Source organism: Parasteatoda tepidariorum, chromosome 3 (assembly GCF_043381705.1).
Source record: "Parasteatoda tepidariorum isolate YZ-2023 chromosome 3, CAS_Ptep_4.0, whole genome shotgun sequence".
Lineage (NCBI taxonomy): Eukaryota > Metazoa > Arthropoda > Arachnida > Araneae > Theridiidae > Parasteatoda > Parasteatoda tepidariorum.
Genome location: NC_092206.1, coordinates 43,628,395 through 43,643,766, shown reverse-complemented (window position 1 = coordinate 43,643,766; position 15,372 = coordinate 43,628,395). Strand labels below are relative to the sequence as shown.

Here is a 15,372-nt window from a genome sequence, read left to right as displayed (position 1 = left end):
AAATTGCATTATGTTTCTACATAAAAAGCTCTTAAACTTTCATAAGGCTGTGGGAAGCATACTTCCCACCTACTTCCTTATATTTAACAGCCCATGAGCTAGCTCAGCATGTCAAAATATTGAAAAACCGCAACTAACTTAACTACGCTTTGATCAAAAAGCCGAGAAGCACCGGGCCCATGTCCATGAGTTCGTGGGTTCGATCCCAGGACGGCAGAAGACTCCCCGTGTAGTAAATGGTGACTAATGCACGTTAAATCTGCCAGTTGCAAAGTCCTCCATGTTCTCATAACAAATCAATACCTCTGGGGGTACTGATCCAGGAGTTTCCTTGTCTTCTGGATTGGTTCAAAATTACAGGGCTACGGAGTTGAACATTAGTAGTCGTAAACCCAAAACTGGGTCAACTGTTCAACGATGGATATAAAATATAAAAACTAACTTATCTGGACTACAGTACTACTTGCAAAAATGTTCAAAATCTTTTCATATTTGCAACCACAGTTAAAAGAATTATTACGGTTGCAATTTTATTATGTGCGTTTTACCAAAATTAATTTCGTGTTTATATTTTTGCAATCGTGGATCCGTTATACCATTGCTAAACAAAGGGGCAAAAGTCTAAAACAGCCAATAGTCAGAATCTGGCTCTTTTACCATCAGTGCTTATATTTGTTCATATTTTAATTGATTTTAAAATCACGGGCTGCGCTATGATTTCTCAAACAAGGACTTTACTTACGTATTTTGTTAGAACTTTATTGGTATTGACTTATGTTTCTATATAAAATGCTCTCAGCCCTTTATAAGGCTATGGGAAGTATCCTACGCACATACTTCATTATTTTTAAATTTCAATACGATGGTATTTTACCCTGTATGACTTGTGCAGGCATGTGCTGATAACAGTACAAAAAAATGAAGGCCTTTGTTTACATAAATGTTTACAAAAATATTTGTTTACTAAAATATGAACAGTATATTACTGTTAATATTGTTACGCATTATGCTATCGTTTATTTGATAATTTCTCATCCTGTTTATTTGAAGTTATAAACTCAGAATTAATAAATTCGCAGAAGTTCAAGATTATGGCCAATTTTTTTTTTTACAGTAATTAAAATTTTAAAAATTCCATCCATCTTCCCACGGAAAAAAAATGCTCCTAAAAATCGAATTTATTCAACGTATTTTTTTTCTTCTTGATCTATCTCGCTCCAAATATATTTTAACTTCACATTACCAGAAAAAATGGCTCCCACTGATGGCAACTCTTTAAAATTCTTTTCAAAATGTTTTCAGACAACGTTTGGATAATGGAGAAAAGGTAAACAAAGTCTAACCTTTTACTTTAAATTAAGTTATAAGATAAAGGAACACATTCATCTGCGTTGAGAAAAATAGACCCAACAGGAGTTAATAAATGACGCAGTTTATTTTAAGCAACGGAAGAAGGAATGTAAAGGAATAGAATGATTCTTCTTGCGAAATTCTTCTTAACTATCTTCTCTAACTGGTTCTTTTCGAATGTTTCTTTTTTAAAAAGAGTCTAGTGCTGTTTTTAACTTTTTCTTAGGAAAACATAGTTTTCTGATGGCTACATCTGACTGTAGCGTGTTGGCTGTAAAAGGGACATACTTATATTTGTGAAGCTTAAGGAAAAATCCTTAAGGTTATTGTTATATGAATAAAACAGTGCATTTTTTCTGAAAAGTTTTTTTTTATGTGAATAAATAATTAGCTATTTGTTAGATTTTTGTCTGAGAGAAATTATTAGATTAAGTTAAGAACAGCCATAGATTTTAAAAAGAATTAGTTAAGAAATGTGAAAATGGAGAATTTAAGACCTTATCGTGATACAATGAAATGCCTGTTTTTCTATGTTTTCATATTAATAAAATGGTGTGTCAAAATACCCTTATTTTTAGTTTTCAAGAAAAATAAAGACGCATAACGCAATAGTAATTAACACAAAATGTTTAGAATAATGAAATAGGTAGTAAAAGTTACAAAATTAGTTACTCGAGGTTTAAAAATCCCTTGACACGAATCTTTGTAATCGAAGTTGTACATAAAACATGAAATTATCCATTAAAAGTAGTAATGAATATGCCATAATTTTTTTTTTAATATTTCACCTAGTTTTTTAAATTTTTTTATGGTGATCATTGTTTCTCAATTAGGATCCTTATATCCTTCTTTAGTTATATTTACAGCTACAGTGCTGTTAAGAGAGTTAGTGATAAAAGATGGGACATCACGTGGTATATAATCTTTTATCAAACATTGACATTGGTTGTTCTGATGTTAAGCCACAAAATTACCATAGCAACCTGGTCTAAAAACTTTAAATTTATTAAAATTTTTATCAATTAATATTATTGTGGCAACGTTCTTCAAAGTGTTTGACTAAATATTAAATAATTGAGAGATTTTGCAAAGCGTTACGGTTCTGTTTAACGTTAACGCTCCACTGCGCATGTGTGAAAATTTCTCAACAAATTGCCTTATCGATAAAGGGTATGAAATAAGATGAGTGTTATGGTTAACCATAACGCTCATCTTAATTATCGATTATTAGATAAGCTCTATGCAAAATCTCTCTAATTGTTCTCTTAGTTATCCACTATTCTTTGTACTTAAATTAAATTTCATATGACATTCTATTAATTTGTATTAACATGTATTTTCACTTTTAATTTTATAGCAACAAAATAACATACTATATTTGACTTCCTTCTTAATTTGTATTAAATACTTTATAATGTTTTTTTTTTTTAATTTTTTTTAAGTAAATAGGATAAACTTAGATGTCTTTTAAAACTAGAGATCAAATTTCTATATTGGTTATAATACTCGTACTTAGAAGATTTTCTAAGTGCGAAAATTTAGATCTAAAGTGAGAAAATTTAATTCGTGAAGAAAAAGTCATGTTGTTATGGTCAAACTTTATTACAAACAAAGATGTTTTGAAAAAACAAGCGTAACACGTTTTGGAACAAAACTACATAAACATTTGTTAACAAAATCGATATCATGGAAAGATAGTTGCTGAACTGTTAGCTGTACACACGGATGACTATACATATATTACAAAAATAACATTAACATAATCAGACTGTAATAATGGCAGATTACATTCACATAATTGAAAAGCACCTTTTACATTGAACAGTATTGTCTTGTATGGCAGGTTCAGAGCAAATGGGATTTTCAATAAACATAATGCAGATGGAGTAATCAAATAGATAATTTCCTATATATTCATAAATGGAAAATTTAGTTTAATACAAAGCAATCGGAAATAAAGTAATGACGTTTCAACTATTACTTTTATATTTTTGATAGAAAATTTAATTTAGTACTATTGGAGAAGGAGTAATTGCGTTTCAATAGACAATTACTTTTACGCTTTTTCTTAAAAAAATTTAATTTAAAACAAGAAATATTTTTTTTTCCAACCCAATTTTCGTACCATGCGATAAGTTTTGCAAGAAAAACTGTCCAAAAATGACGTCAGACGCGTATAATCAGCAAAAAGTTTTGACGCGTGAGATATATTTAGTTTTATCGCCTGGTGCTAAAATCGAACTATTTACTATAATATTTATGTTTCTGTCTTTAGAATTAAAGATATATTGAAAATTATCCTAAAAAATAAGTACGTTATTTATAACAAATACAAGGAGGAGAAAAAGAATATAGAAAACACTTAAATCATATATCCTTTCTCTTGTAGCACCATATTCATCATTTAAATATATTTTTTACAATATTCATACATAAATCTTTTATAGATTTTATTGCACAAACAATTCACACAATCTCAACTTTGTTGGCCACCACATTTATCACTAAAATTATCCATAATATCTGGACAAAATTACTGCTTTGGTTTTGATCTTCCCACAGAATCTTAAATAATAAACTTTTTTTATGCAAATAAAAAAATGGCGATATTTACGAAAGAGTGGCAATATTTTCACTGTTCTTACCTTCATAGCAGTTTTCTATTAGTTTTAATTCTTATTTTATACATTTTTTTTTTTACCTTTATTGAATGTCCAGTGAAAAAATAATTGATAGTTATGCAATCTATTACGAACTCATCCTCTTCGTGAATTATACTTTATTGATATGTATTTAGTTTAATTTTTTATTCCAGTTTATTTTTTTTATTCGCAAATTGTTAATGACGCAGTGTGTGTGCTTATGAAATTCTTCTCGCGACAGAGTCTTGATACTTAAAAGTATTTTCTTCGTTTAAATTGAAAAATGCGATGAATGTTTGACTAGAACTTCGTTGTAGTTCCAGAAGCGGTACTGTTGTAGTATATCATCTTTTGCAAGTACAGTCAACAAACCAGGGTTTAAGTGCTTCCAGCGCTTTAAATGAATTCTGCAGTCCGGGAAAATAATGTTAAGGGATGCTTGTGAGGTAATCGTATTCAGAGAATAAATGATAGTGCGGTGAACATAGCTGTCAAAACGGATGGAATAAGAGTTGATCCAGAATTTCCAGAAATTTCCACTACTCTGTTATCTATCGGTTGGGGTGGTCGGAAATTGTCTATTAGGGGCTCTGCCGCTTCGCCTTTGTCATCCTCAGTGATTTGACGGAATTGCTCCAGCTGGAAGGAAAAAAAAAAAGAGAGGAAGAACTTATTAAATCATGTTGCAATTTCTAAGAAAAATAAAAATGTTTTGACTATGACTAGTTTGTCTTTAAAGAGTTTTCAACCATCTCTTTCTTTGTCAACAAAAGTGAACACATCCATACATTCATGTAAGATTTTTGGAAATCTGAAATTCTGAAGCCCTTTCTTATGATCTTCCTTAAGATTTATGCTTTATAATAATATAAGTTTCAAACATTTTCTGACCGCCTCATCCAGAATTCTTATGCTTTGTTATCGCCATAAAGAATTTACCCACAAATCTCAATCAGAACTCTGTTGCCAGATGACAATACAAGTTTCAGTCATATTCTGACTGCTAGCAGCAGCATTTATCACGAAATAAAATTAATCAACAACAGACTAGAGTGTTCAAGCTTCATCTGGAGCTCCATGAGTGACCATGATACAAGTTACAATTGTTTCTTGCATTCAAAAAGCGCAATTTATCTTCATTTTGTCACCAATGGAAGTTTCGACTACTTTCTGACACAAACAAATGTGTTTTATGTGTGATAAAAATCGAAACAATTCTATTTTTGTATTCTATTTTATCATAATTCTATTCTATTTTCATAAAACGAATACATTAAAAGCATAACTTTCGTAATTAACTTCTAAAATCGCACAAAACTTCCTCCATTACTTTTGAAAGTGATGTGTAGCACCTCTTTTTGTTTGTGACAAAAAATAAATTTGCTCCATTTTAATCCTTTTGAAAGACTTAATTTTTAAAATTTTTATTTTATTAATTTAAACTTGATGTTTTATTGTTTAATAAATCTTTTAATTTTATCATTATCTTAGTCTATATTTTAAAATGAAAACAAACCAGCTAAGAAATCTACCTTTTCCATAAAAAAGATAAAGGATGAAAAATTTTTGTTTTAAAATTATAATAGTTTTGCTTCTGTACATTCAGAAACCTGGCTATGTTTATGAAAATTTACGTTGGTAATAATGAAATAGGTAGTCTACTTGCCTATGGCAGAACAATATTAAATTCTGTAATTCAAAATTTAGAGCATTTTAGTAAAAATGGCATTCTTTTTCTTCGCAGAAATCGTTTGATGCCACACCGTAAAAAACTACTACAAAGCCAGTCATAAAAAAATTTATAGCTCCTAATTCTAGACTGCGTTTTTCTTTCCACTATTTTAAGAAAAAGCAGTGGTTTTTCTTATTTCTTTTCCTAATATAACTGCATTGTTTTAATAATACATTAAATAAAGCAACTGACATTCCTTAAATGCAAGACACGGCTGTTTAAAACTGTATTTCCTTTTCTTTTCATTTTAAATGATCTGTGTCATATAAACTATTGTTTAAATTTTTAGTACTCAATCTTATGACTTCTTGAAATGAAACATAAATTTTTTTTTTAAAAGCAAATATTGCTAACTGGTTCGATATGTTACGCAATAACTATTTGAATCATCGCGCAAAGAAATATTTTCTTTCAAAAAGAATTGTTTATTGTTTTTCAATATTATTACTAATTTTTTAAATTAGAAATGATGAAATTAGTAGGGAATATCTGAATTTGAATGTCTTATCTAATTTGAGTGGTTAATACTTGCATAATTTTATTTTTTATTCGGTAAGGAATTGCAAAACAAAAATTTATATACATACTTGTAACTTCTTTAAATTACAAGACTACGTAATGGTTTAATAAACTTTATGTAAGGCGCATTTTTAGCCAACCAAGCTTCCAAATTATGACAAATGATAGACCTCTTATGTATGAATTGATGCAATTATGTTGCCTTCTTAAGATCAACAATGATTCTGGGACACAGCAGTTTACTTCCCTTCGCATTACTTTTCTCGTCACTGTTATGACACTGTAGCTTTAAACGACTTAAACGATATTACACTAGGTTACGCAATGTTATTTAAGTTTTGGTTGGCCGATCCCGTTAATCAAACTAAAAACCTTTTTGAATTTTTTTTTTAATTAACTTATTTTAGCAGTCTTTAGTTAGCTTTTAATATGCCTTGCTCTTCATCTCGCTGAATTATGATATGATCTCACACATTAAGAAGTTTTTCTCTTTATTCTCTGTAGTAAACTATGGATAGCACCGATGAGAAAACTTCAAATAAAATCGCCAAATTGTTCGCCAACTTCAAATAAAATGACTTTATAAAGTTCAGTGTAAGTCAAAAATCTCACCTGTCTTCTGCTGATCTCTGCATAATCTTTAAAAACAGTCCATGTTACAACTTCGAGACAAGGTGGCGTTGTCAGTGAACCCTTGTAACGGTAATATGGCATAGTTTCATCGGGTAGAAGATCTTTCAAATTGAATGGATCCACTTTTTCTTTAGAGTTCTTTTTCTTTAAATGCTCTAGTTGCTCAATGATTGGTTCTAAAGCTTCATTGTCCTCATCGACAACCTGTCAAAATCATTAACATTTGTCAGTAACGCGTAAATAACGATTTATTGAATTACTCTTTAATGAAACCGGTTTGGAAAATCGCGACTTCATTAAGTAGTTTTTGAATACTCTCTGGGAATCACGAGATGGTCCGAGAGCTCGCGAGATTTTGTGAATTCGAAAGATTGTGATGATTGGAAGAGTTTTTATTAAAAGCACTAAGAAATGGCAGTTAAAGAACAATATTCTACTTTTCGATTTAATCAGTTTTCAGTTGAATATGTTGAAAAATGAAAATTATGATTAATTAATAATTATTTTTAAATTAAATATTTACGCTGTTTCAAAGTAGGTAGCAAAATTTGTAACTACGTCTACAGAAAGTGCATTTGTTTAACTACAGTTTTTTTTTAGGTAGTTTTATTGAAATGGTTGTTAATAGTCAATGTTGAAGAAACTAAGTACTTCCTAACACAAAGCAGTTAAATATTCCAAATGTAAATATATATGCATTTTTTAAATTTTTTTTAAATGGATGGTGTTTTCAATAGAAATGTAAACAATAATAATCTCGAGCTCGGCACCTACTCTAGTTCCGGTTAAAAAGTTTGCAGCTGCTTACTACATGCTATTCTGATAGCCGATATTTTCAAACGGATAATTTTGTTTTCAATAAAAGAAATAAATTAGATAATTTCTGAGCTCAAATCTGCCATATTTCATAAGATATTAATGTTAATATGTAATTCTGGTGAGTTTGAAGTGAAAATTTGTTTTAGTTTTTTAGAGAGATATTGTTAAAAAAGGTGACATGGTTGCTAGATTTTGAATAACTCGCTTTTTTGGCAGTCTTGATATGGCCTCTTTCCATAAGTTCATTACTGTTTGTTCTTGTTGCAAGCTGTGCACCATCTTACGTCAGTGTTAACACTTTAAGCATTGTAATCACCAGTATTGTTCGCATTGTAAGCACAAGTAATAAGTAATCAAATACATTGTTTGCAAGAATCTCAAAACACAATGATACCAAATGTCTTTAAAATACAACGGAAACAGTAACCCGGAAATTTAGGCGGTACCGAGCTTGCAGCGTTCCCTAGTGCAGAAAACACCATCCATCACACTAATTTCGGAAAAAGTAAAAGATATTTGTTTTGTTCTTCTACAATTTTTATGTAATTTGCTTAATTGAAAAAAAAGAGAAGAATGCAAATTCTATGTATTAAATACATAATTTCAAGTATCCAGTGAAACACATGACGTCTCGATCCAAACGATAGTACTTCTTGATTATAGTTCCGAAATGGCTATCAGTTTCTTTTTCTTCTAATTTATGGTATGTACTCTGTTTTTATATTGATTTAGTTGAGATCCTTAAAAGTCTCTTAAGTAATAATTTAAATCGAAAACACAATTTTTTTTGTTGTTGTTGAAAAAAAAACTGTGTTTTGGTTTATTTTTATTGATTCATGAAGTATAAAGTGTTATGCACATAATATCGCACTAGATAGATGGTCTATTTTGTTTGCAAAAACGGTTTCTTCTTTTTTTTTTGAAATGCCGTTTTGCTGTTTGCATAATTGGCCGAATTTCATTGATATGGTGCTCACTTTCCTTTTTTTAAGGCATAGCTCAACAATGGAAACATGTTTTTCATTTGTGCAGCGCTTTATTTTTAACACTCGCTTACGTTTTCGATCTTTGGCAAAGTTTTATTACACGAATGGCACAAAATTCATATTTTTTATGAACTTTGGGTCAGACTTCAGTGAATATTTTGATGTAGAAGAAAAATTCGATGGGTACAATTAACAAAAATGAGTTTTAAAGCGATAGCAATGAAAAAAGAGCCATTTATCAGTAATCTTGTTTAAAGATCCATATGTGAAATACTGTCAAATTATGCCTTGACGAAGTTTGTTGAAATTTAATTAAGTTATATTTCGCAACATTTTAAATGAAACATCAAAGTTATTCGTGAACTAAGACCAACTGTTCATAGTATATCGAACACACAGAGTTTAAGATTTTCAGAAAAAAAATCACGCATACATCAAATAATTTTATTTCCAAAATTTTTTTTAATATATTTTAATTTTCTTATTTTTGCCTTCCATTTTTCGTTATATTTTGTCCATTTTTTTAAAAGAATTAAAAGGAAATGCTAAGCGACAAAATAAAATAAAACTAAGTCATATTTTTGATATTACATAGCCTTGTTATTTTTTAAAAGAAGATTTTTTTTATGAAAGCAAATGAGTGCAGAAACTGTATTAAAAACAATAATTAACCGAAAAACAATATTGTCACTTGAGCAAAGATAAAAAATTAGTTTGTAGTTAGAGATAAGAATTCCATTTAAATCTGAAAAGGAATTTAGAAGAATTCATAATAATTGCGTTGTTTTGAAGTAATGCTTTGTGAGAAAAGAATAATTAGTACTCATTCTTAACCAATTCATAAAAATTAAATAAAATCCAATTAATTTTTGTCCTCCCTTGTCTACCAAAAATGCTCAAAAAAATTTTGTTAAGTAAAATTTGCAAAGGCTGCAATATTTTCATTCTTAGCTTTATTCAGATTTAGATTTAATATCTTAGAAGAAGATATGTTTTACAGCAGGAAGAAAATGAGGCAAATAGTTCAACCATGAAAATTATGAATACTCACTTTAAAAAGCACTGCAAGAACTGCAAATCCATCTTCTCTGGATTCGGCTTTTTCTTTGGTTGGATAGTTTTTATTCCTACATACCAAATGCATCTGAAATTCAGAATACGTGAAGTTTTAGACATTATTTTTTAAAAATTTGTTATTTTTAAATTTTTCTATTTATTTTTAATTTTTATTATTTTTAAAGTGTATATGCTTATATATACCGTCATTCGGGGCTACTTTGTGCAGCGGGGGCTACTTTATGCAAATTCGAATTTGGCATTTTTCAAGTGCTGCTATTCAGTATTATGTTTATTTCACGTTAAAAATGTGTGGAATTTGAAGATAGAAGTCTCTTCTATTACTACAAACATTTTTTCGAATTTTAAAACAATCTCAGAGTGTGTTTCGTTCATCCAATGTCAACAACTTTCCGAGGACGTCGGATGTCGAAAAGTGTGCGTGGAAACTTTAGCTGTGAAATGCAAAGACGTTGATAAAACAATTGTCGTAAGTGCAAAATTTTTTATTTATATATTAATAAACAATTATATCATGTTAGCGTTAAAAAAATTTGAAAATTAATAACAAATAAACGGAAAATGAAAAAAAATGCACTTTGGGGCTACTTTGTGCAAAGTTTCATTCGTTTTTTTTTTCGACAGAAAAATGGTCAGACGTTATAAAAAAATACCTGGAACGAGAAACTACCGTGATTACACTTTAGAAAAGCTGCAACAATGTTTGCAAGCAGTTGCTGGTGGTATGTCGATTGCAGAAGCTTCTCGGAAGTACAAAATCCACAGAAATACTATCTCTAATAAAATTCACAAGAAACACGTGAAACTTCCTGGTAAACTATTATTTTTCTTCTACAAAGATTTTTCTAATGACTTAATCAAACGATTTAACACATAAAAATATATTTTATAGGACATCGGGTAATTTTGACAGAAACTGAAGAGCAAGTTCTGTCATGTTCATTCAAGGATGTTATGTTCAAATTTAACAATATTATAAATGTTAATGAATATGTAATAATTATTATTTTTAAAATTTCATCCATTTCAATGTTTAAAAATGTATATGGTTTTCTTTTGTTTAAACTCAAATGTTTTGAAATAAACATTCTTTTTAAGAAAAAAATTCTTCAAAAAAATGGTTTTTTAACGCTGAAAATTATTTTCAAACTAATATCTTTACATATCTTGATGTTTTTGTCTTTAAAAATGTCAACAATTAACTTTTTTAACAATTTTATATCAATATTTTACTAAAAACATGATTATTAAACTGAATTCCTATCGCTGCACAAAGTAGCCCCATTTGGGGGCTACTTTGTGCAAGGTATGTTTTGACTTATTACTCGTAAATATTACATACAAATAATGCCAATATTTATCAAATTCACTCGTCTGAGTCCAGTTATGAATATAATATCGATAAATTTTACTAAAGTTTGAATTAACATAGTTTTTTTACATGTCAAAGTTCAAAAACTGCGAAATCCTGCACAAAGTAGCTCCGAATGACGGTAGTTTAAATAAAAATAACTTAAGCTAAAAACGACCTGCAGAACAACTACTGCGTCCACTAGCATCGTAGCAAACTAAATGCTTGAGGAACCAAGAGCTGAGCTCTAACCTTCGTCATAGCACTTCATCGCACAATATTAATTTCTACAATGAATAAGTACCCAAAAATGAAGATGTTGAAAAGAGGAGATGAACTTCCTATTTACGATGTAACCTTACACTTGTTTTGAGTGGTCGACAGCATATCGGTCCTTATTCAGTACCTTAATTTGAAAATGTTCTTATAAGAGACCTATCAACCTCAGTTTAAGAAACTTTCCATGTAAACCATATCCGTATAGCTTCCGTAGAAGGGGTGGGAATTGAAACTTACCTATTATTGTTGTGATTGGTTAGACAAGAACTTAAACAGATAAAATTTATGCACTTATCATTGGTCTGATAAAATACTGATTTTAATTTTATCCTGCTATTTCATATTTGGAATTGTAAAAGAAGGGTGATTGCAGGGTATACCTGGGCACCATCCTACCATAGCCAATCATTAGTCCGTTTAACAGGGTTCTATCTTTTAATGGTCATTGTGGTACAACGCCATACAATTTAGATCTCTGTCAGACAATGTGGACAACGTCTGATCCGTTACCTCTTTCTCCAAACTTCATTAAAACAGCAACGAAACGCCACTACACTGCACCTTGCTGTGATCTGACCACCAGAATCAAACACAAGACTCCCTGCTTTCTTATAGCAGTGGGGTCCTTGCCCTAACAGATTGCGTTACTGGAGCTTCATGCATTGACTTCAGTGACCACTGGCATACAGGAGTGTATAGGTATCACGCAATAATTTCCTAATCAAATAAGAATTGAAAAATAATATTAATTTTTTTTAATCTATTTCAGTGCTTGAGAATCATATTCTCAGATATATATGAACATTTTTCTTCAAAACAATAAATTTCATTTAAATTCTCACTGTCAAAAGCTGCATGAGAGAGCGAATCCAACAAACTAACTAGCTCGAAATTAAAATTCAAATTAAGTCACTCTCAAAAAATAGATTCAATGTTGAACCATTACATAGGTACCTTGAACTTTTATCTTTAGCAAACTTTCTGCATAGATGTTAAATTGAATCGTGTTTTTGTCTAAGTAGAACCATAACATCGAATAACAAAAATTTAATAAGAATGTGCCCAATAATATGGTTTGACTTTGCACCGTTTTTACAAATTAGAACAATCTTCACAACCTCTCAAATGAAATGTTACTTCAAATATTTTAATCATTTCAGTGTATGATATAGGATTGATTACCTTACATCGATCCACGCAGTCGGTGCGTTAGGTTAAGTCTTCCCTTTCCTCGGCTTGGAATGCGGTTCAATTTCCCGTGTAAAGACTGAGTGTTTGATCAAATTGTGCTCTTTCTCTGATAGTTTCTTAAGAGGCCCTTGCTATCTTGGCTTTTAGAATAAATTTTCGTTTTCTTGTGCATAAGAACTTTTGACGATATCGCATAATTCGGTAGCACAGTATCTTTCGAAAAAGAGAAGAAATAAGGAAGTCGCTTTTTTTTTAAATTAGGAGAAATATAGCTTGGCAGTTTTGAGAAATTCTATGAAATTTTTACTCAAAACTTTAAAACAAGAAAAGACTGCGGTTTGTGGTTTTAAATTAGTAATTTAAAAATACACATTTGTCAGTTTTTAGATTTTGTAGAATTTAATACTATTTTAATTTAAACTGATTGAAACTAATTTGGAGGATAATTATAACGTAAAAGCAAATATATTTATCAAAAATTGAACAGATTAATATATACTATTTAACTACCTTACTAAAACTTCTGATAGCAAGACTTTGTTGGTATAATTTTTTCGAAAATAATTTTTAAAAAATCTAAATTATCTCTCCCTTTATATCTCAAGTTTTTATTAGGTTGACGGCCTTGTATTTTACATGTATCGAAAGATTCTGTCGAATAAATTAAATATCCACCATCAGTTTTTTTTTATAACTGTCGTTGAACAATCGACCCAATTTTGAGTTTACGACTATCAATGTTCAACTTCGTAGTCTTGTAATTTTGAACCTAATCCAGAAGACAAGGGAGCTCCTTTATCAAGAATTGGGAAAAATTTTCCTTCGTGGAGAACTTTAGGATGGAACTAACCTTCATTTGCGTTGCATGGAGAGGAAGAACACTAAAACCTTCCGTGGTTAGCCTGATGGCAAGGGGATTCTAACCCATGATCCGTCTTCCACTGAGGATATTTCACGTCAGCACTGTGGTCGGTGCGAGCCGGATGCAGAATTCGTATCGATCAGTCATCGCTGCGATTCGAACCCGGTTCATCTCATTGGGAGGTGAACGCTCTATTTCCTGAGCCACTACGGCTCACCATAAGTTTATTTGTATTTGTGAAAAATAAATTTGAAGGATTAAAAACATGCCTAGAATGTTCCCTCCTCTTCGACAATTGAGTTTAGTTGAAAGAAAAAGAGCCTCATAATTTTAAGAAGTGCATTCCAATGTAATGTCCCAGGTGGTTTCAGTGATACATAGTTGGGAAACGTAATACGATTATTATCGCTATTTGACCTCCACTATAAATTGTAGTTGCTTAAGTGCGAGCATGCGCCAGTATTGTCTTCAGATCATCATTATGGACGAATTTCGAACCGTCGCCCATGAGTATAGCTATTGTACGACATTAACAACTCAACCTTTCATCAAGGAAGAAAATATTGATAACAATTATAATATGTAGAATTTAGAATATTTTTCTCTAAGAAAATTTCAATAATGGCTTTTTAAAAACTAATTTAGTTAGTTTATAATATCTGTAATGATGTTTCGATGATCTGTATGCATTAGTTATTATTACCTCTAATGGATATGCTTTTTTGTCAAAGAGATGCTCTGATCCTTGGCTATCCCTGGAGCCCCAGTGGAAGTGAAGTTGCTGGAATTGATACTCATCGTCCATACCTCCTTCTTTAAATGACCTGGGAGCATCATTGACATTTGGTTGGACTTTAACTGCAAAAAAACAGCATCATTATTTTTAATTATAAAAGAGTATAGGAAACTTCAATGACTCCAATCAGTATTAGAAGTCGAAAGAATACCGAGTTATCGAAGATTCGATAAATGGAAAACTAATTTAAAAGAAAACTACTTCCTGAAGTTTTATTTATTTATTATTTTTATTACAAAATTCAAGTACTTTAAGATAAGGAACAACAGATATGAAGAGATAGTATATACATACTACTAATGCATTCATTTATATATATATATAATGTACATATACTCATAATACAGAGCAATATAAACTATTCTTTATTACAGACAAAGTGTCCCGTAATAACCAAAAATTCAATGTAAATATTTAGAGTTCCTATAATAAGTGAAATAAAAAAACTAAGAACAATGGGATACGCAATAAATGAAACTACAAAGCAAATCAAAGCTATTATAAGCTAGTAATTTAGCAGTTATCATCTTTGGTAAAGTAAAAAATATAATAAAGTCAGTAAACGCAAAGGGGCGATTTAAATAATCTACGGCAAGTGCATTGAGGAATGAAGTTTGTTAATTCAGGGTCAAAAAGTTCAAAATATAGAGAAAACATGGAGGAAATTTAATGAGGAAAAGAGATGAAGTAAATTATTAAAATAAAATAACATTAAGAGGAATTAAAAAAAAATTTAAAAAAAAATTTAAATGAAAATTTGGAAAAAAAAGAAATAATCTCATCATCAGCTCACGCGATTACATCCGATGCACTCCTTTTTGCGGATATAATCGTGTGAGCTGATGATAAGATTATTTCTTTTTTTTTTCTGGATTTGTATCAAATTTTTTAAATTTTTTTTAATGTTATTTCATTTTAATAATTTTTTTCTTTTCTTTGCATCATTCTGTAATTTTCTCCATGTTTTCTCTATATTTTGAAATTATTTTATGAATTCTACATACTTGCAGCTTATGCGCAGTAAATAAAACTTATTAATATTCTTAATTCACTTCATTTCTTCATTTTTCGTTTTTTTCTTTTTATCTTTTTATCTTTTTTTGTATTTATTAATCGTGCTATATATATATATATA

General features: G+C 30.0%; 1 protein-coding gene across 1 annotated transcript in view; it reads right to left on the bottom strand.

The window, feature by feature from the left end:
- Positions 1 to 2,933: 2,933 nt before the first annotated feature.
- Positions 2,934 to 15,372, bottom strand: part of LOC107448444 (carbonic anhydrase 2-like) — a 136,696-nt gene continuing 124,257 nt past the window's right edge. Inside the window, exons 4-7 of the mRNA XM_016063627.3 lie at positions 14,145 to 14,299; positions 9,733 to 9,825; positions 6,856 to 7,080; positions 2,934 to 4,631 (exon numbers count right to left, since the gene is read on the bottom strand). Coding sequence (XP_015919113.1) covers positions 4,449 to 4,631; positions 6,856 to 7,080; positions 9,733 to 9,825; positions 14,145 to 14,299 — 656 coding nt within the window. The 3' untranslated portion in view covers positions 2,934 to 4,448. The remainder of the gene's footprint in view (positions 4,632 to 6,855; positions 7,081 to 9,732; positions 9,826 to 14,144; positions 14,300 to 15,372) is intronic.